At 40.2% G+C, this 26,238-nt stretch overlaps 1 protein-coding gene across 1 annotated transcript in view; it reads left to right on the forward strand.

Moving 5' to 3' along the window:
- The window catches only part of PLXNA2 (plexin A2), a 518,762-nt gene that overhangs the window by 340,127 nt on the left and 152,397 nt on the right, over nt 1-26,238 (forward strand). The window contains 4 exon segments of the mRNA XM_042463708.1: nt 3,249-3,349; nt 19,688-19,811; nt 20,851-21,004; nt 24,188-24,284. Coding sequence (XP_042319642.1) covers nt 3,249-3,349; nt 19,688-19,811; nt 20,851-21,004; nt 24,188-24,284 — 476 coding nt within the window.

Genomic DNA, 26,238 nt, shown 5'->3' on the forward strand with positions numbered 1-26,238 from the left:
GTAATTGTATGTTTCTGATTTTTTGAGCACAGTCTACTAGGGATACAGATAAATATTTTGGATGGGACAGCCTTGATGAAAGTAGCATTTTGTACCTACTGATACGTCTGAGAAAATACATACCTTACCTCAAGCTGCATTAATAGAAGTATAGTGTCTAGATCAGGGGTAGGCAACCTACGGCCCGCAGGCCGGATCCGGCCCGGCGAGGTCTTGAGACCGGCCCCAGCCCGGTCCTGCCCCCGATTGCCGCCGGGGCCTTTGGTGGGCAATTGTCTATAGAAGCCTCAGAAACATACATTTATATTAACATTTTTTTAAAAACCAGCAAATTTTTGGTGTGTCCTCCATTTTAAAAAAAGTGTCCTCCACTTAAAATTTTTGTCCTACATTTGTCCCAGTTTATTTATATATTTAATTTTTTTAAAAAATTATTTAATTATTTATTTTTTGGCTTCGGTCCCCCAGTTGTCTGAGGGACAGCAACCCGGCCCCCAGCTCAAAAAGGTTGCCTACCCCTGGTCTAGATCAAGGGACATAAAATAATAATAATAATAATAATAATAATAATAATTTATTTGTATCCTGCCCCTCTGAGAACAATCGGAGCAGCTAACAAGTTAAAAATGCAAAACATATCAAATCCCTAGTACCCTCACCCCCTTAAAAAGGTATTAAATCTAATAGAGAATTTAAACCGTACAAGTTAAAACTGACATAACATCACATAAAACAACATAACAATAATCAATGGGAGAGGCGGTATCTATTCATAGGAGTTTCCTGAAGACGTAATAGTGTCACTCTATTCTGCCTTGGTCAGGCCTCACCTGGAATACTGTGTCCAGTTCTAGGCACCACAATTCAAAAAGGATGTTGACAAATTGGAACGTGCCCAAAGGAGGGCTACCAAAATGTTGAACAGCCTGGAAACCGTGCCTTATGAGGAAAGACTTAGGAAGCTGGGTATGTTTACCCTGGGAAAAAAACAGTTAAGAGGTGATATTATAGCCCTGTTTAAGTATTTGAAGGTAAAGCATGTCACATTGAGGATGGAACAAGTTTGTTTTCTGCTGCTCCAGAGACTAGAACACAGAACAATGGATGCAAGCTATAGGGAATTAGATTCCACCTTAACATTAGGAGGAATGTCCTGACAGAGCTGTTTGACCATGGAACAGACTTCTTCAGAGTGTGGTGACATCTTCTTCTTTGGGGGTCTTTAAGCAGAGGCTGGATGGCCATCTGTTGGAGCTGCTTTGATTGTGAATTTCTGCATGGCAGGGGGGTTGGACTGGATGGTCCTTGTGGTATCGACCCACCGTATGATTCTATGCATTCAACATTTTAAGGGATTATATGGCATTTCCAATAAGTCAAAACATTGTGAATATTTTTAAAAAGTGAATGGCTAAAATGTCAATACATCTAAGATCCTGCTTGGAACACATACATATGATGTAGCTACACTTTGTGTTCTCATCTGATCTCCCCCTATACCAAATAACCTATACCATTGTTAAAGGTGGCCTTCACACTACATTTTCTCCATTACTGTTCTAATATGTTTTGCAAGTTGAAAATACATTGGGCAAACCCCAACTGTTAGTTCCCACTTGGGCACAGACATTAAATGGAAAGGGCTTACATAAGTACTGATTTTTAAAAAATTCAAGTCATTATGTGAATTGTTTGTAATTGAGGCTACAGCACCCTTTTAAAAATAATTTTATGGTATATGAACAATAAACGTTGATTAAGCAGACTATAGAAAGGGAACAGTGAGGTTATTAAAATACCACAGTCTGTATTTCCAGTTCATTGCAGCTATGTTAATATTTCATTGCCGGACAGTTCAAGTATTCACCTAGAAGACTACAGTGCAACGTTCTGGCCAATCAAAATGGACTGTTCCAAAATTTCATCTGTTCTGATTGTGAATCATGCATGAATCCTCACATCTGTACATAATACAGTGATACCAGATACCTGCAGATCTGTGTCCTTCATTTTCTCCCTTATATGTTCTATGTTAATTTTTCAGCTACTGTAATGAACCATACCCTGTTTACCTATCTGTTTAGCTATGTTCTCCAACAAATTCTGGGACCTTCCAGAAACAGATGTGCTTAATGTCATATCTTGTGGCACTGGGATTGCACACAAGTGGGCTCTATTCAACAAAAAGCAGTAGATTGCACCAGATCTTATAGGTATGTCATAAAACAGGAATCAACCAAGTGACAATTTGTTATTATTAACTTAATTTTGTGCCGCAATAAAACATTTTGCAGTCTTGAGTATGTTATGTATGTCAAGTGACAACAATGCCAATTAAATCCATTTCCAGGTTGTAATAAAGCACAATATGGCTGTGTGTGGACTCTAATGTATAACACAGTATTTATTGTGTTCCACGAGTCATGCTGTACTGTTGTGCATCTAAAATAAGCTGCCTGTGCAACATAGCTGAGAGCCAGCATGGTGTTGGGGTTTGAGCATTGGATTAAAATTTTAGAGATCAGTGTTTGATTCCCTGCTAGGCTATGGAAAGGCACTGGGTGACCAGGGGTGAATCACACACTTTCAGGCCCAGAAGACCCCATGATATGTTCACTTTAGAAATGGCTTGAAGGCACACAACAATAACAATGAACCATAGCTGACAAACTGAGACCTGGCCCCTTACTAACATCCTCTCCTTTCACTCTGCTTCTGCCTTATCTATCATAAGAGAAATGTCAGAGGCCACCTTTAATTGTGTTGAAAATTAAACAGTATTTCATTTTTAGAAGAATCTGATATGAATTTGGTTTTAGCTATTGAGTTTATACTATTTATTTTGTGGTATAATATCCACACACTGCTTATCACTTATAACCATCAAGGTGTCAGCATGAGTAGAGTCTCTCCAGAGAGGAAAAGATATATAGGAAGAAAATGTTATTTGGTCCAAAGCCGGTCCATAATTTGATAACCACAGTTGAAAGGAAGCCACTGTTGGCGCTTACCCTGTATTTGCCTTTCTATGCTTCACTTGTCCCCATCATTGCAGTTACAGAAATGAGAGATAGAGAGAAACTTTTTACCTTTCTTTCCAGGAATGTTGTGGGTCTTAATTAAAATCTGCACACGCTTACCACAGAACAGAAAATTCAGCTATGCATGGCTTGCATCCTCGATTTGCTGTGCAAACAAAATGAGTAAGATTGTACTGAATGCTTACTTTATTCCCTGTTTCTTCCTAGGTATCCCAGGTTCCCATTGAGTCATGTGAACAGTATACAACTTGTGGAGAATGTCTAAGCTCAGGAGACCCTCACTGTGGTTGGTGTGCTCTCCATCACACGTAAGTTCAGCAGTAACTGGCTATTATTATCTTAAGACCAAACCAAACACCTGCTAATTCATTCCATATGTGGTGCCATTATTATTACTAAAAAAACCAAAACCCTAGAATTCCACCACCCCTTTAGGGATTATTTAGCTTTATAATATGAATATCATTAGGCTGCTAGATGCGGCACTTCCATTTTATAATGAAGACAATAATGCAAATGTGGAAGATAGCATCACTAGGTGTGTGGCTTCTGGCCTGTTGATCTTTTAAAAGATTTTTTATTTTATTTTTTATAAAAGATTATGACATTGTTTATAAATACCCTCTAAGCAGAACTATCTCCACATTCACAGCATTTTTATTTTTTCACCAGTTGGGTTTGTAATATGATATGACTGCAGAATTTGGCTAACTGAATAATTGGAAAGGGGCGATCTCAACTGAATGTACTCATGAGACATTGTATTACATTAAACTCCAGATATGGACAAAATTCCCTCTAAAATCTATTTATCTTAGAGTAAGTGTAGCTAATGTTTTTGCACTGTCTTCCCCATATACCTTGTTTTCCTCACACCACAAAACAAGCTACACACACCTGCCAAGAATCCTTCCCTGGCATCAGTCTTTTCCTGTAAACTGTAACCTAATAGAATCACTGTTTAAATGCCACTTAGAAATTTCAGAAAGCCTGTGTACTTCACTTTCTGGCTTAAGCCCTGAAATGTAATGAAATTGTCCAGGCTTACTAGCCAAGCCATTCTATGCTGAGCTTGAAGATGTCTGATGGGACAAAAGATAAAGGTTTTCTAGGCAACATCCTGGGAAAAGCTGAGGAAGCTGTGCTTCTGAATGACTGAGGTGTTTGACATCCTTTTCTTTTCAACAATGGCAGTGCTTCCTTAAGCGGAAGGGGAGCCCAAAGTCTAAAGGAGGGAGAGGCCTGGAGTTCACTTACAAAAAGGAGTCCAAAACCCCCTTTGGGCGTGATGCCAGATCTCCCATTAAATGTTTAGCAGTTGGGGCAGAAGCATAGGGTACCCACACAATAGCGGCTGGCACTCTGCCTATGCAGCAGGTGTTGTGAGAGTGACAGAGTGGTGGAAGCCTGGCTTGCAATATTCTGATTGGGTCAGAGACCTGCATATTGCTGGCTCATTTCGATCTCTCTCTCTCTCTCTCTCTCTCTCTCTCTCTCTCAATCTCAAAAAAAAAAAAAAAAAAAAAACACCCCAAAAAACCCATTTAATTCCCAAAGCTTGTTGCCATGTTAGATTTTTTTTTTAATTAAGTCTATTCGCTCTAACCTGATTCTTGTGCTACTCCCATCACCACCTTAAAATCAAATTAAAATACAGGCAGACCATTTTTTCCCATAAAGCTCAGCTTCCGTTTTGGCACAGAAATAAGGCCTGGGTTTTCCAAATTTCTGAGCAGCTCTGCTTGCATGCAGCCTCCTAGCAAAGGCTTTTCCCATCACGTTTACAGAGCAACAAGAGCAACTGTGCCCACTGAATTCCCCCTGCCTACCACCCACCAGGGCAGCTCTTAAAGGTACAAAGTCTCCTTTACATGTATTGGGCAACTAAAATCAGTACACTAGAGCCTGTACAGTTGGAGCTGAATCTTTTTGAGATCACATATTGCAACATTCCTATTGCCATATTTCTCAAGATATGAGAACTCCCTAAGACGTTGTTAAGAAAGTGCCATAGTTTACCAGAGGAACTTTTAGTTCTATCATCCTAATTTTTTATGCATCTCTGGAGTTTATCGCATGTAATTTTCACACCGACTTGGGTTTCTTTAGTACCAAAATTGGTCAGCAGAGTACTGCTGGAGGACAGGTAATGGTCGGACAGCAGCGCAGCAGCGATTTTAAGCCATTCCAACCCGATCCTGTCCCATGCCCAGGTCAGTGTGAAATTCATGCGATATACTCCTCTATCAAGCTAATATATATATTGATTGCCCATTTTGCTATATCCTCTCTTCATCTTTCTATCAATGCAACCAAAACAGGTTTGTTTTTGTTCTTTCTTTATCTGTTACTGGGAACTACCTATTTTTACAGGACCTTTAATCTATAAACTGTTGTGCTAAACACCACAGTTTTATCCTATAGCTATCTTAAAATATTCTGCCTGCTTCATGCCAGAACTTGATTAGAGATAATTGCATCTTAGCTAGCTGGATGATGCCTCTGCTACAGGCACCTGCAGTCTTAAATACATTTACTACAAAGTAAGCCCTAATGATATACAAATAAGAATCTATGGAACAATAATTTCCATTATTCTTTCCTCTCGATATGCAATGGGAAAGAAGGAAAATATTTTTTAAAAAGTGTCTGAGATTATGTGGACTGGGGATATCATTACACACACCACATCTCCAAAATTTTCCTGAACACTATGACTTAAGGTGGCTTACAAAAATTAAAACTAATACATTTAAAAGTAGTACTGATATATTATGTTTTGTTTTAAAAAATGTTGTTAAAATACAATTTAATTATCCATCAAATTCAAGTTATTTAAAACATTTGTTAAAAGATAAAAGTTCAACAAAGCAGTGTATTATTGATTTATTTGGTATCTATCCCGCCTTTCTTCTTATCCTGATGCAGCATGCAGCATTAAAAAAATACAAGATATAGTTAAAACATTTATACAAAGGTTTTTAAGGAATCAAGTAAGAGTACAATTAAAAAGATTAAAACATTATAAATACTCTAATCATTTAAAACATACACACAACTTCACCACAAACCCTTTATGTCACATAGATTTTCAGCCCAAGGTCTGCCTGAATAAAAAGGTCTTAGGTTGCTGGTGAAAGGAAAGGGGGAGGCAAATGAACCCACTTCGTTTCCATATACAAAGGATTTTGAATTCAAATTGAATTTCTCACACATCTAGGACATATATAAGTCTGTCCCTGGCTTACCACTCCACCAAATGCATCTGAAGTAGACTTGAGTCTACGAAAGCTCATGCTGCCAACTTTTTTCTTTAGTTAGTCTCAAAGGTGCTACAAGAACTCTCTACATACTGATTCTACAGACCGATATGGCTATATCTTTGAATTCTACCACTGTAGGAGAGAATTCTACAATCTGGGCACAGCCACTGAAAAGGCTCTTTCCCAGGTCCTCACCAAATGTGACTATGATGGTGGTGGGACTGAGAAAAGGCCTTTCCTTGAAGATCTTAAAACATGGATAGGGAGATATAGGGTGTATCCACATTGCAGAAATCAAACAGTTTGACAACACTTTAACTGCCATGACTCAGTGCTACGGAATCCCAGGAGCTGTAGTCTTGTGGGATTTTTAGCCTTCCCTATCAGAGAGTTCTGGTCCCCCAATAAACTGCAAATCACATCATTCCATAGGATGGAGACATGGAAGTTAAAGTGCTGTCAAACTGCTTTATTTCTGCAATGTGAGAGCAGTCATGGTCTTTCAGACAGTGTTGATCCAGGGCTTTAAAGATCATAACTAGCATTTAATAGTCTTGGCAGTGAATTCCTAAAAACCTATGAGAACAGAAAAGGAAGGAAGGACAGTGAGGAGGCACACAATATAGCTTCCTTAGGAAGACAGCTCCAGAGTCTAAGTGCAACCATCCAGAAGGCCCTCTCCTGTGTTCCCACCATATGTGCCTAGGAAGCTGATGGGACTAAGATAAGAACCTCCCCTGATAATTTCTTTGTGAAAAACATGTTTGTCAAAAGAAAGAAAATCAGTTGTGCCCAACCAGGTTTCCAGAGTGTTAGGAAACCCTATTTTTGTGTTGTGTTGTGTTTGTTTTTTGACTGAGAAACAAATAATAGTGAAAATGCTTTTCACCTCTAGTCGCAAACTAAACAGTGGCACTCACTGTGTGACCTTGGTCCAGCCACTGTCTCATTAACCTACCTCACAGGGTTGTTGTGAGAATAAAGTGGAGGAGAGGAGGACCATACACCTCCCCACCCCCTTGAGCTCAAGGAAAGAAATGCACATGCACAATCTGCATGTAAAAATAACAATAGAACATCTAAAAACTTCAAAAATCTAGGCATGGTTTTTCAATGTTATTCTAAAGGCAAAAAACCAGCTTGAAAGACCTACTTGAAAAAAACATTCCAAAATGAAATTGTGACATTTGCAAGTATCTGTCACAGATCACAATTGGTCTGAAAGCACTATAATAATGATAATAATGATGGTGACAGCAACTCATTCTACATCACAGAGCCAGTAAAACAGGAATATTTCAGCACCTGTTGCCCTTCCTCCAGACTCTGAGATCTTGCTGTTTTTCCTCATCATAACTCTAATATCAAGTATTTCAAGCAACACTTGAAAAAAAATGCAAGGTGTGATATTTTGTAGGTTTATAGATTGGAAGAAAAAATGGGTGGTCCCAAGGCAGTCAGTTGCAGCATGGCATATATACAGTGCCAGTGTATACAGAACATGCAGTAGTGGCTCTGTTCAGCTGACTGATATTTTATCAGCATCTTCTTAGAATTTCCCCTGCTTCACCAATGTCTTTTTTGAGCAGCAATTATTTTTAAGCTCTGCCCTGAACCTGTGAATAACTGTGTTAATCTTGCTGTTCCCAAAGCGGCTCTCATATTTGTATAGAGTCTTCCAGTGCATGAGTGTTTGTATTTCATGTGTCAGATCTTGCTTCTAATTGTTATGTTGCATCTGCCAAATGGGCCAGCTATCTTGATACTCTATATGGAAGTGGTTGAAGATTACAATAGAAATTGTTCACAGTAGGTTTGTTAAGGAACTGATAAAGAGAGATGAGAGTGCAACTTTTAGGAGGGGGGGGTGAGATAATGCAATAGCCTATTTCTTCATGTTTGTGCTTGCTTGCAATGACCTCTTGCTTGCAAACATCAAGCAGCTCTGCAGGTCATCACTTTCTTTTTCGTCATTACTGAGCATTCTGGTGCTAGGCACTCCAGACCCCATTATCTTCATTTATAGCCTATGAGATTTCATGTATGATTTAACAGTGGAGCATTAATGCACTTTGCTTTTCTCTGCTCTGTTCTAGGGATGTGAAAAAAAAATATTCAGAAATATTTTCAGTTCTTTTAGTGTGTGTGAAGTCGAAGGCTTTAATGGCCGGCATCTATAGATTTTTGTGGGTTTTTCGGGCTATGTGGCCATGTTCTAGAAGAGTTTCTTCCTGACATTTCACCAGCATCTGTGGCTGGCATCTTCAGAAAATGCTTGCCTGGAAAAAGTTTTAATGTGTGTTTTCTACACTGCACTGCATGCATATTTTCATGCATATCTTTAATTTACATATTTTTGCACAAAGCCCCTAATTTTGGCAACTTTACCAATCAGAAATTTATGTATTTTACCTAATTTACATAACATATGCTACTCACATAATAAAATAAAGCATGTTTCCACTTTTTTTCACTTATGGATATTTTAGCCATTCACACTTCAAAATATATACATAGTTTCTTATGGACAGTGCTGTATTTTATTTCTTTAAAAGAAATGCCTCCAAGTCTCACAGCTCAAGGTGCAGTATGCATTTTCTCACAAGTCTCTGGAGTTTTGAAAATACTACTTTTGTTGAGACTTGAATGTTGAAACTAAGAGTGCATCTACACTGTAGAAATAAGGCTATGTGACACTACTTTAACTGCATGGCTTCATCCTGCAGAATCCCGGGTTTGTAGTTTTGTAAGGTACAAGCACCCTGGCAGAGAAGGCTAAAGACATTGTAAAACTACATATTCCAGAATTTCATAGGATGGAGCTGCAGCACTTGAAGTGGTGTCAGACTGCATTATTTCTGCATTGTAGAAACACACAGTCTGGTGCAATTTATCTCCCATTTGCATTTCAGATCAAATTGTGTGACTTTTCCCCCTAGTTTTGATAAAGTTCTTTTAATTGCCTGGGGAATGTTTCCTGAGCAAAATCCTCCAAATTTTCTAAAGATTCAGTGATTGTAATGATGCTTGAAGGTGAAAGTTTGCTAATGTTGTTATAACTTGTAGATTTTCACTGTACTACCTGAGCAGGACCCAACAGACTTGTGGTGGAAGTTACCTTGAACAGTATTCTGTAAGAACTTTGCTCACAGTGCAGTTTATAACCTTGCAAGCTGCAGTTCAGAAAGCTTTAAGATAAACCCTGGGGAAGGTTGCTTCTTTGATAAAATCCTTTATTCACCTGGGGAAATGTAGACTCCTAGGTTAAAACAGAAAGAAGGAATCTTGGCTCTGTGTGCAGTGTCTTGAACACCTGGTGTGCCAGCTTATGATGTAAGTCTCTGTACTAAAATTAGGAAGGAAGGAAGTTTTGCTCCTTCTTTTCCATTAGCCACTCTGTTGTTCAGGCAGCAAACAGAGCCTACAAGGAGTCTGCAAAAGAGAATCCTTGGTGCGGTGGGATCTGTAACTTGCAGGACTCCTCCATATGCTGCTGTTTGCTAGTATGTTATTGCCTCCAGACCTATTTATCTCTGTTTGGCTGTTGCCATAAATAGTATAATAAAAAAAAGAGCCACTCCAGCAAGTCAATGAGATAAAGCCTCCAAGTCAAGAGCTCACTTTAAGCAATCTCACAGATTCACTTAAAACAGAATAATTCTTTACTTTGGCAGCATTCATATTTTTGGTCCATTATATTGTACTAAAGGAGGAGGGTGCTGTGAGAAAATAGCTGTATCAATTGTCATGTATCACTGTAGCTGTTTTTAAGGGGGAAATGGTTAGTGCGTCTCTCCCCTACCATTAGCTCTCCCCTCCCATCCGTGCATGTGTGAACACATACGGAGTTGCGCACACATCTCTGAGTGCAATTTCTTAGTTAGAAGCAAATGGCTTTTGCAGTAATGAAGACTCCTAGATTTGCAAGCCATTTTTTTCACCTCATCTAGAGGAAGTTTTTCATGGGAAGATTAAGCAATCAAGATGTCTACTAATATAGACATTTTACCTAGAACTAAATTGAGTCATAGCACACAGAAGAGAAAACTGCAAGTAGCATCCTTTCTATTATCTCAGGTTTCAATGGTAGAAGAAGCACAAAATTCTTATGTACCTCTTAAAATAATGCTTCCAAAACAAGTCTGAAAAAACAGTCTGTACAAGGTCAGGTCGCCAGTTCAGGATATCACAGGCCTTGCGGTTTTCAGGCCCAAACTTAAGACCTAGGGAAAGCACCAGGTGATGTTTCACTTTATGCATAAAGTACCAACCGTAGTTGCTCACATCTTGCCATTCAAATATATACACAGAGAAATAACAGCTTCCTATCCGGAAACTAAAAAAGAAAGGGGCTGTTTCCAAATCAAAGTGAAATGAGGGGGTTATTTTCTTCTCACTTCCTTTGGGAGATGGGATAAAGAACACTTAATCTAGCATACCTCCTTCTCACAAGAAGATGGAGGCAGAACAGAAGATGAGCCCTGGTGTCATAGTGACTGGGAAGAAAGGCAGAAGCTAATTATGTAAACAGATAGTCCTCCTGGGCCCCATTCCCACTGGACATATAAAGTGACGTATATCACTGCAAGTCTGGATCGGATCAAGTTTCCAAGTCGTATTCGAATCAGGTTCATCGTTCCCATTACAAAAGGGAGCAAACAGACTCGGTTTTTCTTGACCCATGTTCTCGTTCTCATATTTCTTCATTGTATTTTGACGTGGGTTTTTTGTTCCCCGTTCCCATTGCCTTACTGGAACCATTTTTTTTAAAGCTGTCAATCAAGCGCTTAGGCGATTAGACATCACAGTGACGTCTAATACCCCCGTCTTCTTCTTATCTCCCCCCTCCTTCTTCAAACCACCTCAATATGCAGCAGCCAGCCATTCCTTTTCTGTCTCAAAAAAGGAAACAAGGCTGGATGCAGGAGCCACATTCAGGGTTTGGGGTTTTTTCTCTCTCTCTCTCTTTTTTTCTTTTTGCTCACAAAAAGTTTTAAAAACTTTAAAAAAAAAGTTTTACACACTCAAATATTTATTATTATTATTATTATTATTATTATTATTATTATTATTATTAATTTTCAAAGAGAGGGAGAGAAAGGTGTCTCTGTGGGGAATTTGAAGAGAAAAAAAGTTGAGGGGTTGGATAGGTACATAAAAAGAGAGGGAGTTGTATTTCTTTGTGTTCCTCCCTTTAATTTTTTGGGGGGATGCTTAGGCAGCCTAAGGCCCTTTTGTTACAGTTGCGAGCCTCAGGGTTTTCCAAGGCAGAAAGAGGTATCCATTTGCAACCCAATGGGCCTCCTCACAAGCAAGAGCCTCAGGTCCAGCATTCCTGCCTCAGGAGGATCAATCAAACTTGGATCGAACATGGATTCAAATGGGAACAATTTTCCTTAAACAAGGATCGAATGTGAGTTCAAATGTCCGGCCAGAGAGAGGAGAAGGAGAGGAGCTGCTTGGCAGCCATTTTGAGACCGTGTGCTTGAGACCGTGTGCTCGTTGCTGAAGGGGTGGAGCTTCTGTGAGTCACATCTGTGAGTCACAAGGGGGCGGAGCTAGCAGACTAGCTTTATATACCAACTTCCAGAGCCTTCCAGAGCAGTCCGGCCAGAGAGAGGAGAAGGAGAGGAGCTGCTTGGCAGCCATTTTGAGACCGTGTGCTTGAGACCGTGTGCTCGTTGCTGAAGGGGTGGAGCTTCTGTGAGTCACGTCTAACCTAACAGCGCGCGAATTTTAATTTTCTTTAACTCTGCTCAAGTGGCATCAGGTTAGGATCAGATATTGAAACAGAACCTTCCCTTTAAGTGTAAGATAGCAGCCAGTACATTCCTTTAAAGAAGCATTCCCACTAGATTGACTGTTATATTCATTACTAAAGACTTTTCAGTATGGACAGCGAGGGATCTGCTGCAGTCACCTGCAACTCTTGTGGGATGTTTCTCTTCTTGCCTACAGAAGTCGAGAACTTCACATGCACCAAGTGCAAGTTGGTAGCACTCTTGGAGGAGAAAGTGCAGCAGCTGGAGGCCAGAGTAGCTACACTTCAGCATATTAGGGAACAAGAGGATTTCCTGGACACAATAGAACTAACCATCTTGGATGAGTACCACGCAGAGGAAGATGCTAGGGTGGAAGAGGTCACTTGCCAAACAGAGGAGGCAGACAGCTGGAGGAATGTCACAAAGAGAAGTAAGCCAAGAAGGAATTGTTTGGGGAGCTTGCAGCTAGAGAATCGATTCGAAGCTCTTTCCCATATCAAGGAGGATGAAGAAGAGCAGCGTGGACAGACTTCAGGGACGGAGCAGGCAAGCCTGAGAGTCCCACCCGAGGGAACAGTTGCTGCTAAGCCTCGGAGGAGGCGTGTGGTCGTAGTGGTGGACTCCTTGCTCAGGGGTACAGAAGCAGTGATTTGTAGGCCTGACAAGATGTCTCGAGAGGTGTGTTGTCTTCCAGGTGCAAAGATCCGGGATGTGACAGAGAGGCTGACAAGACTGGTCAAGCCTACTGACAAATACCCCTTCCATTTGGTCCATGTGGGAACTAATGATACTGCAAGACACAGCCTTCAGAACATCAAAAGGGATTACAAGGCGCTTGGTAGGAAGCTGAAAGGAATGGATGTACAGGTTGTCATCTCGTCTCTTCTGCCAGTTGAAGGGCATGGTCCAGGAAGGGAGAGGAAAATAGCGGATGTGAACAACTGGCTTCGCAGATGGTGCCGCCGAGAAGGATTTGGATTCTTCGATCATGGGCTGCGGTTCCATGAGGAGGGACTTCTTGCAACGGACGGGTTGCATCTCACACCAGTTGGAAGAAATGCTTTTGCCAACAGTCTCAAGAACTTGATCAGGAGGGCTTTAAACTGAGTTCCGAGGGGAAGGGAGACAATATTAAGGAAGGCGAAAGGGATGGCGAAAATAGTCAAACTGACATAGAGGAAACAAGGCAAACAGTGCAAGGACCCAACAGTGGGAGGCAAAAAAACTTGCACAGGCAGCAAGTAAAAGGGAACCAAGGTCTGCGATGTCTCTACACTAATGCACAGAGCATGGGAAATAAGCAAGATGAACTCGAACTCCTAGTACAACAAAGCAAATATGATAGGCATCACTGAAACCTGGTGGGATGAGTCTCATGACTGGAATGTGGAAATAGAGGGGTATAACCTTATTAAGAGAAATAGGCCAAACAGGAAAGGAGGAGGAATAGCACTATATGTCAGAGATATTTACACCAGTGAAGAGATCCTGGACATCAATCATGGAAGCCAGGTGGAGAGCATCTGGATAAGAATCAAAGGGAAGGGAAACAACAAGGATGTTACAGTGGGAGTCTACTACAGACCCCCAAGTCAGACTGAGGAATTGGATGATATCTTTCTAGAACAGATGACCACACAGTCAGAAAAGAGAGATGTAGTAGTGATGGGCGACTTCAACTATCCTGATATTTGCTGGAAGTCAAACTCAGCAAAATCCTCAAGGCCTAACAAATTCCTCACTTGCCTGGAAGACAATTTCATGGTCCAAAAGGTGGAAGAGGCAACAAGGGGGTCAACTATTTTAGATCTGATCCTAACCAACAAGGATGACTTGGTTAATGGGGTGCAAGTGGTGGGATCATTAGGTGGAAGTGACCATGTTCTCCTGGAGTTTGTAATAAAGTGGAAAGGAGAAGCCAGGCATAGTCAGACACGCATCCTAGACTTTAGGAGAGCGGATGTCAGTAAATTTAGAGAAGTATTGAGGGCGATTCCATGGTCAAAAATACTAAAAGATAAAGGAGTTCAGGACGGATGGGAGTTTCTCAAAAGAGAGATACTGAAGGCACAATTTCAAACAGTTCCAGTGAGAAAGAAAAACGGGAGGTGTCTCAAGAAACCAGGATGGATGACTAAGGAACTTTCAACTGAGCTGAGTTTGAAACGGAACATGTATAAGAGATGGAAAAAGGGGGAAATCACAAAAAAGGAATTCAAAGAAATAGCAGGCATGTGTAGGGGTAAAGTCAGAAAAGCTAAAGCGCAGAATGAACTCAGGCTTGCTAGAGAGGTTAAGAACAATAAAAAGGGCTTTTTTGGATATGTCTGCAGCAAAAGGAAGAAGAAGGAAACGGTAGGGCCACTGCGTGGAGAAGATGGCAAAATGCTAACAGGGAACAGAGAAAAGGCAGAATTACTAAACACTTTCTTTGCCTCAGTCTTCTCAGAAAAGGCAAAGGGTGCTCAACCTGAGGATAATGGAGCAGAGGACAGGATAGGGGAATTTCAGCACAGAATAAGTAAAGAGATAGTAGAGGAACACCTTATTAATCTAAATGAATTTAAGTCTCCGGGACCAGATGAACTCCATCCAAGGGTATTAAAAGAACTGGCAAATGTAATATCGGAGCCATTGGCAATAATCTTTGAAAACTCCTGCAAAACAGGAGAGATCCCAGCAGACTGGCGGAGGGCAAACGTTGTCCCCATCTTCAAAAAGGGGAAAAAAGAGGATCCCAACAATTATCGTCCAGTTAGTCTGACATCAGTACTAGGAAAGATTCTGGAGCAGATCATTAAACAGAGAGTCTTTGAACATCTAGAAGGCAATGCCATAATCACAAAAAGTCAACATGGGTTTCAGAGAAACAAGTCATGCCAGACAAACCTGATCTCTTTCTTTGATAAAATTACCAGCTTGGTAGATGAAGGGAATGCTGTGGATATAGTATATCTTGATTTCACTAAGGCCTTTGACAAGGTTTCCCATGACATTCTTGCAAACAAGCTTGTAAAATGTGGGCTAGACAAAGGAACTGTTAAATGGGTCTGTAATTGGTTGACCGGCCGAACCCAAAGGGTGCTCAACAATGGCTCCTTTTCATCCTGGAGAGAAGTGACCAGTGGGGTCCCACAGGGTTCTGTCCTGGGCCCAGTGCTATTCAACATCTTTATCAATGACCTGGATGACAGAATTGGGAGCATACTTATCAAATTTGCAGATGACACCAAATTAGGGGGAATAGCTAATACCCCTGAGGACAGGATCAAGATTCAAAATGACCTGAATAGACTAGAAAGCTGGGCCAAAGCTAACAAAATGAAATTCAACACGGAGAAATGTAAGGTATTGCACTTAGGGCGGAAAAATAAAATGCACAGATATAGGATGGGTGACACCTGGCTGAATGAAACTACGTGTGAAAGGGATCTAGGAGTCCAAGTAGACCACAAGTTGAACATGAGTGAACAGTGTGATGCGGCAGCTAAAAAGGCCAATGCTATTTTAGGCTGCATCAATAGAAGTATAGTGTCTAGATCAAGAGAAGTAATAGTACCACTGTATTCTGCTCTGGTCAGGCCCCACCTAGAATATTGTGTCCAGTTCTGGGCAGCACAATTCAGAAAGGACATTGAGAAACTGGAGCATGTCCAAAGGAGGGCGACAAAAATGGTGAAGGGTCTGGAAACCATGCCCTATGAGGAACGACTTAGGGAGCTGGGGATGTTTAGCCTGGAGAAAAGACGGTTAAGAGGTGATATGATAGCCCTGTTTAAATATTTGAAAGGATGTCATGTTGAAGAGGGAGCAAGCTTGTTTTCTGCTGCTCCAGAAAACAGGACCCGGAACAATGGATGCAAGCTACAGGAAAAGAGATTCCACCTGAACATTAGGAGGAACTTCCTGACAGTAAGGGCTGTTCGACAGTGGAATGCACTCCCTCGGAGGGTGATAGAGTCTCCTTCCTTGGAGGTCTTTAAACAGAGGCTGGATGGCCATCTGTCAGGGATGCTTTGTTTTGGATTTCCTGCATGGCAGGGGGTTGGACTGGATGGCCCTAGTGGTCTCTTCCAACTCTACGATTCTGTGATTGTATGATTCTATGATGTTCCTATAATCTGATTCTTGATTCAATTTATAGCCCAGTAGAAATAGGACCTTAGAGAGTCTTTGCAAGGTGCAGTAAAAAATCAATGAAGCCTTTCAAAATTGTAGCAAGCTACTGCTTTTTTAGGTGAGCTAGTTGTGACCTGTAAAGCTTTATATGAGTTGGTGCTACTTGAAGGATCTGAATTATCCTGCACAAGTCTCTCTAAGCTTTGAGATGTTTAGAAGAGAACTTTCTCTAGAGGTATCAGATGTTTAGCATATCTAATAGGAATTCATAAAAAGGGCGGAGCTAGTGAGGTATGTCTAGTGGGGAATAAGAATGTGAAATTAGTGATTTTCGATGACTCTAGAGTCATGCTGGATGACCTAAGAGATGATCACATGACAGCCAATTCAGTAATAATCATGGAAATGTAAATAAAAAGCAATTCTAGCTGTATAGCACTCATTAGTTTTGCACATTTGCACAATTAGCATTTAATATTGCAATCGTGTTTCACACACATCCATAGTTAGTACATTGTAATTTATTGTTTCACATATGTGCCATTTTGGCGCAATGGCACATGTCTGCAAATCATTTTCCCAAGCTGCACAGAATAAAGATAGCAAAATAAAAGTTATTATTTCAGCACATTGTTTTTATCCAGAGTAGACGAAATTGTGCCCCAAACCTTGAAAGAAGAATGAAATCCTCTGCAAAACAGATCCTGGTAATGAGAATGGATTGCCTCCAGTACAATACATTCTGGGTATCCCTATTTGCTTCTGCAATGGCACTGATGAAGCACTATTGTTTGACTTTTGCACTCTCGCAATCACACTTCAATTACACTATTAAGAAAACCATTCACGGGAGTTCCCTATGAATGATTGGTTGCAGGAACATGCTGGGTTATTCATGGGCGAAGTCTGGGATAAGCACCACATCATGCAAAAATCTTTCATGCGATCATGAGATTTATCCAGGATTATGCCTCTCTTCCCCCTTTCCCCCCATGTGATAATCTCCCTAGCAGTTCTTGGAGGAAACACCTTTCTAGGCAATTGTAGATTCTTCTTCTATGGTCAACCTCCTCCAAAAGCATACCATAGAATCATGCTGGAAGACCTAGGAAATGCCTAGAAAGAACATTTGTTTTGTTTTGTTTTGTTGTTGTTTTGGGAGGGACGTGAGCAAGTGAAACCATGGCTAGTGGTCCCACAGATATAGGGGTCCTTCTACTACTAAGCTGTTTTGATTTTTCTGTCCTTTTCTTCATTACATTTTCATGATATTTTTGTATGTAATCGTAAACTTCCTTGAGTCCCATTCTTGGGAGAAAGATGGGATATATAAATGGAATAAATAACTAAATAACTATTCATTCATTAATTCGTTCATTTTAATCAGTACTTTCTTAAGCAATTGATTTAAAGCAATAGGTCTTGCTGAAAGGACAGGCTAACAACTATCAGGTAGAACATAATAGTGATAGTTTATGCACACTTTTAAAATTATACAGTTTGTCTTGGAATGGTAAAACTATATGGTTGAAACAGCCCTCATAATAATCTTATCCAGCCTCTTTTATCAATGTTAAGAGACTGGTTTGTATCGTTAAGAATGCAAAGGTGTACTGCCACAGGTGAGAACGTGCACAAGCAAGATTTAGTCTGCCAGATGTGCTTACAAGGGCTAAAACACTCCCAGATAAGTCAAATGTTGGGACAAAATAAAGAAAATCTTACATTCCATTCTGATCTAGGAGATCACGTCTCCTCATCAAACACCCAGCCCTACAAAAGAAAAAGTGATAGTTCGAGAAAACCACATTCTTCAAGTGTCTCTTTGCAATCTAGAAAATAGATATGCTTTGCTTAGCTCTTTAGGACAATGCCATTAACCATGAGATCTGGGTTTTGTTCTCGGTTTTCTTGCCTAGCATCATCCTGTGCCTAATCACCTAGCCTGTAGATTGAGTGCTGCAGGCAGAACAACATCCACTGTGCTTATTTGGGAGTATTCCTTCTTCTACTGTACCTTTCAGAGCTGTCTCTTGGTTGCTCACTGACCTCTTAGCCTCTCATGATGAAGGAAATGGAAAGACAGAGGGGTGATTAGCTTTTTCTGTCCATTTTTCTTCATTTTGATAGACGCTCAAGAGTTTCAGCCCACTCTGGGGCCCTTCTCAAATGAAATGACTTTGGTGATGAGCCAGGTGTCCAACACATGCCAGCTGCAGTGCTCATAACTCAACTGGTGACACGTAATGGCTTCTGTTCAAGGAAGAAGGTGAGGGAAAGAGCACCTGGGAGACTCGAGCATGATAGCAAACCTTAACTCTTGTATCCCCAGCATGGAGAGAGAAAAATCCAAGTTTCAAGACCTTCACTTTTTTGAGGAAGAAATAATTAGCCACATACTTTCTTTTTTATTATAGTGTACATGTTGCCTTGTTATTGCCTTCCATGGGTATTCATTTTTTTGAGTCTGAATGTCTGCTTATTGAAATTTTGGCTGGTAAATGAAGGGGTAAGGAAGATGAAGAGCAACAGCTAACCACAAAACCTACCATTCAGTCTTCATAACTGAGGACCTATCTTTAAAAGCAAAGCCTACCAAGTCAGCAGGCCTGTCAAGAACATTTATGTGGACTTCTTCATTGCAAGTTCGGTGTGGATTTCTAGTTTTAATAATAGAAAAATTATATGTATTTTTAGTGTGTATTTTTCTATTGGATACAAAAAAAAAAAAAAAAAAAACCCAACCCCAAGATTAGTGGAAACATAGGATTTACAACTTGGTCTCATCAGAGGTGAGACATCTCTTTCTTGACTGATAACACCTTGTCCTGCTGTTTGAGACTAAGGCAGGATCTAGCAACTCTGTTTAAAGCCCTCTGTTTAAGGCTACATGTACACTGCAGAATTAATACAGTTTGATACTGCTTTAATTGCCATGGCTAAGTGCTGTGGAATTCTGGGATTTGTAGTTTTGAGAGATATTTAGATTTCTCTGTTACTCAGTTCTGGTGCCACAACAAACTACAAACCCCAAGATCTCATGGGTTAAAGCCATGAGAGTTAAAGCAGTGTCAAACTGCATTAGTTCTGCAGTGTGGCAGCAGCCTAAATTACAGAAAGTCAATGTAAATTAGATCCTGAGTATGGATCTAAATTAATAAGAAGATTGTACATGAAACAAAAATATTTTTCTCCCATAATAAACCACCGGATGGCATTAGAAATAGGACATTGCGAAGATTGTAACTGAATATATTCTGCCTGTTGCTTCCTAAAGTCAAGCATTCAAAGTAGAAATGTAGGCAAATGGTCAGTGTGCAATAAGATACTCTTAAATTCCTTATGCAGATTTCTGGTGGAGAATGAATTGTTCCACAGCTGCGAGATTTGTACAGTTCAGTATCATCTGCTTTTGGCTGCTGTTAGAGGTCAACTGGGCCACATGAACTACTTTGGGAGTGCTACTTGTCTTGTTTATGCTATTCTGTGCTCTTGGTATCAGGTGTTCCCGGAGGGACAAGTGTGAGAGAGCAGATGAACCATTCCGATTTGCAGCCAGCATCAGCCAGTGCATGAGTATCATCGTTCAACCCAGCAGCATCCCAGTTTCTGAGCACAGCCTTTCGGTAGGTAAATGTGATGGAAGGTTATTTGCTTTAACTGTGTTTCCTGTGCTCATCTTCTGACCATATGAATATGATGTGCTATTATCTCAAGTAATGGCACAAGAAGAATTTTATCCTCCACACTAGACTAAAAAGGAGTGTTGTGAGGAGGAAATGTCCCCTTTTCAAAATCCTATGGTGTGACTTATTTTCTTGGAGCTGCTTGCCAGGGAGGGGGGAATCTTATATGCATAAGAGTTGTGGAAGCTGGTCGCTGCAATGTTGCTGGCTCTGCATGACAAAAATAAATAAATAAATAAAGCAAATCCTGCATCTTTATAAAATTAATTTTAAAGACTGTTGACTCGACAGTTATAAGCCTGGCTCAGAGTTAAGGGCCTGTTCTATTGTGGCAGCATGAATCATTTTGTGCTAACCTTCACCTGTGGGTGCCACACTCTGAGGCAGTACATACAACTCAATGGTAACTGGTTTTTTTGTGTGTGCTGCTGTGGGTATAGCATTTGCAGCATTCTCATTGGTTGACAACCAGCCAATCCATGCTGAGGTCTGCATGTGGCATTGGCATCCATTCTATCTCCTCAGCATGCATCACTGTGGAAGTCATCAAAAATTGACTCGTGTGTATAGTTATCCAAGAGGTTTATGAATAGAGACCCAAAGGCTGGTGATGTGTGTTTTTTTTTCCTGAGCCACCTCTGAGTTTTTAGAGTTTTAATGGAAAATATAAATCCATTATATTTTTCAAGCGGCAGAGAAAAGGAACTCCCCAGGTTGAAAGCTGAGATTCCTGCAGTCTTATTAAAAGGCTTGTACTGTCAGGCTGTGAGAGAATTGTCAACTCCACTTCTGCCTACTGGTATTATTACTCTTCAGGTCAGTGGAGCAACTGCAGCTGCTATATAGAAGCAAGCTTTTCACTGCTGCTCCTTTGCAGAAAAATGAGAAAATAAATATTGCACATTTCTATTTCATTTTCCATATACAATGTCAGGTGGTGATCTTTCTTTTCCTATCCTTTTCAATTTTTTTTCACTAGCTCAGCTTGTTGGTGAATGATGCACCTGACCTGTCAACTGGTATCACTTGTGTATTTGGAAACCTCACTGAAGTGGAAGGCCAGGTTTTGGGCAACCAGATTGTATGTATTTCACCAGCATCTAAGGATGTCCCTGCTATACCTGTGGACCAGGGTGAGTTGTCAGTTGGAATATACCATATACAGTCAACCAGTAGTAATAGCAGGAAATTTCAGCTGTGTATTTTTTTTTTACCACTATCATATAAATGTACTCCTTTCCAGCTCTGCTGGCACAAAGAAAGGAAAGCCCTATATTTGAGGAGAGAATGGAAAGCCTTGTCTTCATACCTTTCCCAGAGATTGCTTTTTCCATGTTGGGAAGGGAGTGAAGAAGAAGCTTACTCACAGCAAGGAAAAGAGGGATATTTGTGGCTTCTCATCCCAAGACAAGTGCACATGTGGTTCTCAGGGCTATAGGCTTATCTTTGGATTTAACCCCTGCAAGGGGGGGATACAGATTCTGACTTGAATCAAACCAAAGTTGATTTTTTTAAATTTACTTACATTAGCAGTATTGCTGCTGACTATGATGTCTCTGAGATCATAGAATCATAGAATCGTAGAGTTGGAAGAGACCACTAGGGCCATCCAGTCCAACCCCCTGCCATGCAGGAAATCCAAAACAAAGCATCCCTGACAGATGGCCATCCAGCCTCTGCTTAAAGATCTCCAAAGAAGGAGACTCTATCACCCTCCAAGGGAGTGCATTCCACTGTCGAACAGCCCTTACTGTCAGGAAGTTCCTCCTAATGTTGAGGTGGAATCTCTTTTCCTGTAGCTTGCATCCATTGTTCCAAGTTCTGTTCTCTGGAGCAGAAGAAAACAAGCTTGTTCCCTCCTCAATATGACATCCCTTCAAATATTTAAACAGGGCTATCATATCACCTCTTAACCTTCTTTTCTCCAGGCTAAACATCCCCAGCTCCCTAAGTTGTTCCTCATAGGGCATGGTTTCCAGACCCTTCACCATTTTTGTCACCCTCCTTTGGACACGCTCCAGTTTCTCAGTGTCCTTTCTGAATTATGGCGCCCAGAACTGGACACAGTATTCTAGGTGGGGCCTGACCAAAGCAGAATACAGTGGCACTATTACTTCTCTATCAACAGCAGAATGTCCTGAAAAAATGCAATCCTTCCCCCCTCCCCCAGACACATTTTCTGAATATTGACATTTTATATCATTCAATGACCATTGATACAAGTTATGGAATGGGATGTCATCTTGTACTTTATCTCAGGAAGTAAAACGTTTTGAGCTAGCTTGGGCCTAGTGCTTGGATTTGTATTTCTGTTTGGTATTCTGCCCCCCCAGCCCCCACCTCCCCCACCCCGGTAAATAGCTGGTTTAGTTGGAGGTACTGTCCATAATAGAGGATGAGCCTCTCACTTGAGGTAGAATTATCCAGTATGAGTTGTTACTTTGGAGATGTGTGCTATGGCAGTGTTTTGACTCTTGAGTTCTTGTTCCTGTCCTGGAGTGAGCACTATATCGCTACTGGTCTAGCCCTATCCATCTATTTCATTACTTTATTGGATGGGTATACAGTTTGTGAATAGGCATGCTTAGGACATATGCCTTGGCTATAGAATTTATCCATTGGATAGCCATTTAGTCTGAAGAGTAGAAGAAAAAAGCCATGTCATATAAAACTATGGCTTTTCTGTAACACAACTAACCCCCCCTCAGTCCTAAATCAGAATTTGTTGTTGTTGTTGTTGCCTTCAAGTCATTTCTGACTTATTGTGACCCAAACATGAATCACAGGGCTTTCTTGGCAAGTTTTCTTCAGAGGGGATTTGCCATTGTCATCCTCTGAGGCTTAGAACCCCAGTGGGGTTCCATGGCTGAGTGGGGAGTTGAACCCTAGTCTCCAGAATCATAGTCCAATGCTCAGACCACTACACCACACTGACTCTTCTACCAGAATAGCCATTGGTAATAGAAATAGTTCAATATCTGGAGGATCACAAATTGCCCGTCCTTGCTGTAGTGGCTGTAATCAGTTTGTACCAAACTATATGCATTTCCACACATTTAAAAATTTGCCTTCAAGCCATCTGCTTGCTGGTCATATGTTCCATTGGGAGTCTCAAGTTTTTTATTATTTGAGGCAGACCAGGAAGGAGGCAGAGTGGGTGTTTCTCATACTGTGAAGTCTGACTTACTCATCTTGAGTGGGTGGAGATGTTTTCTAATTTTTGGGCTGCTGCTTCACTAATATCACTGCTGTCAAATTGTCTTACACATGCCATTACCAAATAATGCATTGTTTTATCCTTGTTTTCTCATTGGTTCATTTCCCAGTATGCACACTATCCTGCTAACTGTTTTATGTGCAAAAAATACTTAACAAACATTTCACATAGGTTCAAGCTTGGAAGATCTCAATAGAACTTAAATGTGGAATGTGTATAAATTCCTGTCACAGGTCAATATGTGCTTTCGCTTTCTGGCTATTTAATCCCTTTCCAGTGTTTTAAAATCTCTCACCCATTAATACTGATTTAATGTCTTCAGAGAAATGCATACCTTTAAAGTGCAACAGCTATTACATGTATGTTTCCTTCTGCCGCCTTAGAGATGCCAACATATTTTGGAAAATCAAGAAAGCAATATTTATCAATCTTATAACCAATATTCATTATATACCAGTGATGTGCAAATGCCAGTAATGTCACATTTTCCTTACATCATTGATGTCACATGAGACATCCTGGATCATATAAGGTGAATTGACACTGCAGCTTCCAGTGTTGCCATCAGCCCTAAAAATCTGGAGATGTCAGCTTAATAAAGGGATGTAGCCTGCTTTGTGTTCTTGGGGCTATGGGAAGGAGTAGAGTTTTTGTAGATGCTACCATGATGTGAGTACACAATCTTAGAGACTGTGACAGAACATAAGAGAAGATATGACCTTTTGGTTATATATAGTCCAGTCCCTTTAGGATTTTACAGTTCAAGTGTGTGTGTGTGTGTGTGTGTGTGTGAAAGTACATATGGATCCATGTTAAAAAAAAAAAAAACAGGGCTGTGACCCAGTGGACATCTTGAAACAGGAAGTATTGCTCACCCTATACTGTCCCAACTGTGCAAAACAGCTTGGTAGAGAGCACAACATTTAAATTACTTTTGTCACATTTATGTATAAAAGAAAAGTTAGCAACATTTGTACTTTACATATGGAAAAGTATACCTACCTGCAAGAGTCTTGGAAAATGAGACTTTACAAGACATATGAAAAATTCATGTGTCTTCTCTTGTTGTTTTGATCATCTCTTTCTTTCTCTTCTCCAGACTGGTTTGGCATAGAATTGCTGCTGAAATCTAGAGAAACAGGCAAGATGTTTGTCAGCACAGAATTCAAGTTCTACAACTGCAGTGCCCACCAACTGTAAGATATCCATTCCTGTTCTTCCTACCCCTGAAAAGCTTTAGTAATACATATGCAAGATATGTATAAATGTTTCTCATTTCAGGAAAGTTTTATATCAAATAATAGTCTGAAAAACAAGCTAATGTGGATAAACAAGCCAAAGCCAGGGCTCTAGGACCACTATTTATAAACTTATTTTCCAGGCAGAACAGTTATTTCTCATATTTGTTGCAATAACTGGTGTGTGTATATCTATTTTTAAAGTGTCACTTTATATTATGAGCATAGTTTATTCATCTTGTCACAAAATATGGAATCAAGATGATAAGATACCAAAGATATGCTACTATAACATCATCATGATATTACAAAGTTAACTTAATTGTTGTAAGATGCCTCCAACGTGTTTTGAGTAGTATGGGTGAAATAAATAAGTAAAAATGATACATGATGTTTCATGGCACTGTTGCTTGAAGAGCAACCATATGTGACCTGCTAATCCCTAGTGTACTGCTAGTTCAAACCTTAGGAAGATAGTGTTAGCTTTATTTTTGCAGAGTTAAAAGCAAGGATAAGAAACATGTGACTCTTCAGATATTGTTGGGTGGTTTTCTTGATGCTATTGGACTGCAAATCTTATCATCACTAGCAATAGTGACAAATGATGGGAGCTGTAGTCCTTACAACAAATCAAAAGCTACATATTCCCCATACCTGTTTTAAAGCCACATTTTACATTTTCTAAATATCCATGGGCTTGACGTTCAACCATCTTTCCCCAAAAAGGCAGGCAGTTCCTCAAACTGAGTGTGTCAGCGATAAGGGGATAATGACATTTCAAGCTTCATCAGTCAAATGTCCACAAAATACCAAAATTTCAGCATATTTGTTTTTTTATGAAGACAAGATTTGACAAAATTGCAAGAAAGTAGGAATTCTGTGAAACATATGTGACCCCTAAACCAAAGGAACTTAGAAGAAGGTAATTCCCAAACTGGGACAAACAGTAAATGGCATTTGGTATGTCCCATGTTAACAATGACATATTTATTCTTGACAGTGGGAACTCTCTTCCTACTCTACAAGCTGCTTTGCTATGTAAGGATGGACTGTTTTCATTCCTAGAATGTAGTTGCCTCTCATATCCCTGTGAACTGGAGGGAGAAAGGGAGAGAGAAATGGGTCAAATAAATGAGTAATTAAATATGTTCATACTGCTTAATATTCCTACCCCACTTAGATTTGCATTTGTATGATTAGAATAAGCTTCCCTAGCTATTAAGGTCATTATAGAAGAATCAAAAGGAAATTACAATTGAGGATTTAAGATTGGAGAAGATAGTTAATGTGTGTTTTAGCATAGCAAGGGGTGGAGTGGGAGGGAGCTGTCCAGACTCCCTAGTTTGGCGTAGAAGTATCTTCTGCTTATAATGCAGGGAAATTATTGTTTAATTTGTATTGAGTTACAGGTTGTTGTTTTTAGATTAGAAATCCCCCCCCCCAGTGGTGCTAGAGGCTAGAGTGATCAGTATTGACCCTTGAAATCTTGGACTGTTTACTGACTTATCTTGGCTTGCTGTGGGAAAACAAAATCAGATAATTTTAAGCCTTTAAACAAGGAAAGCAGCACAAGGAATTGCACTCTTTTGCCATATGGATGCTGTTGACCTCTGAAAATAACAAACATCCCCTCTTTCCTCCCACATTCTCTATTATTAGAAATAGAAGGAAAAGCCTCTTCTTTGCAGGAAAGCCCAGAAATGTTCATGATTCAAAGGCTGTTCAGAGGTTTGTCCCTTTGGGAGCAGCTGCTCTCCAAATATCCCAAGGCAAAAGAAGAAGAAGAAGAAGAAGAAGAAGAAGAAGAAGAAGAAGAAGAAGAAGAAGAGGACTAAAAGAAAACACCATCTTAATGACAGGAGGGGAAAACTGCATGCAGTACAGAGGCAGACCAAAGCCTTGGGCTGAATCT

Source organism: Sceloporus undulatus, chromosome 4, assembly GCF_019175285.1.
Source record: "Sceloporus undulatus isolate JIND9_A2432 ecotype Alabama chromosome 4, SceUnd_v1.1, whole genome shotgun sequence".
NCBI classification, from domain to species: domain Eukaryota; kingdom Metazoa; phylum Chordata; class Lepidosauria; order Squamata; family Phrynosomatidae; genus Sceloporus; species Sceloporus undulatus.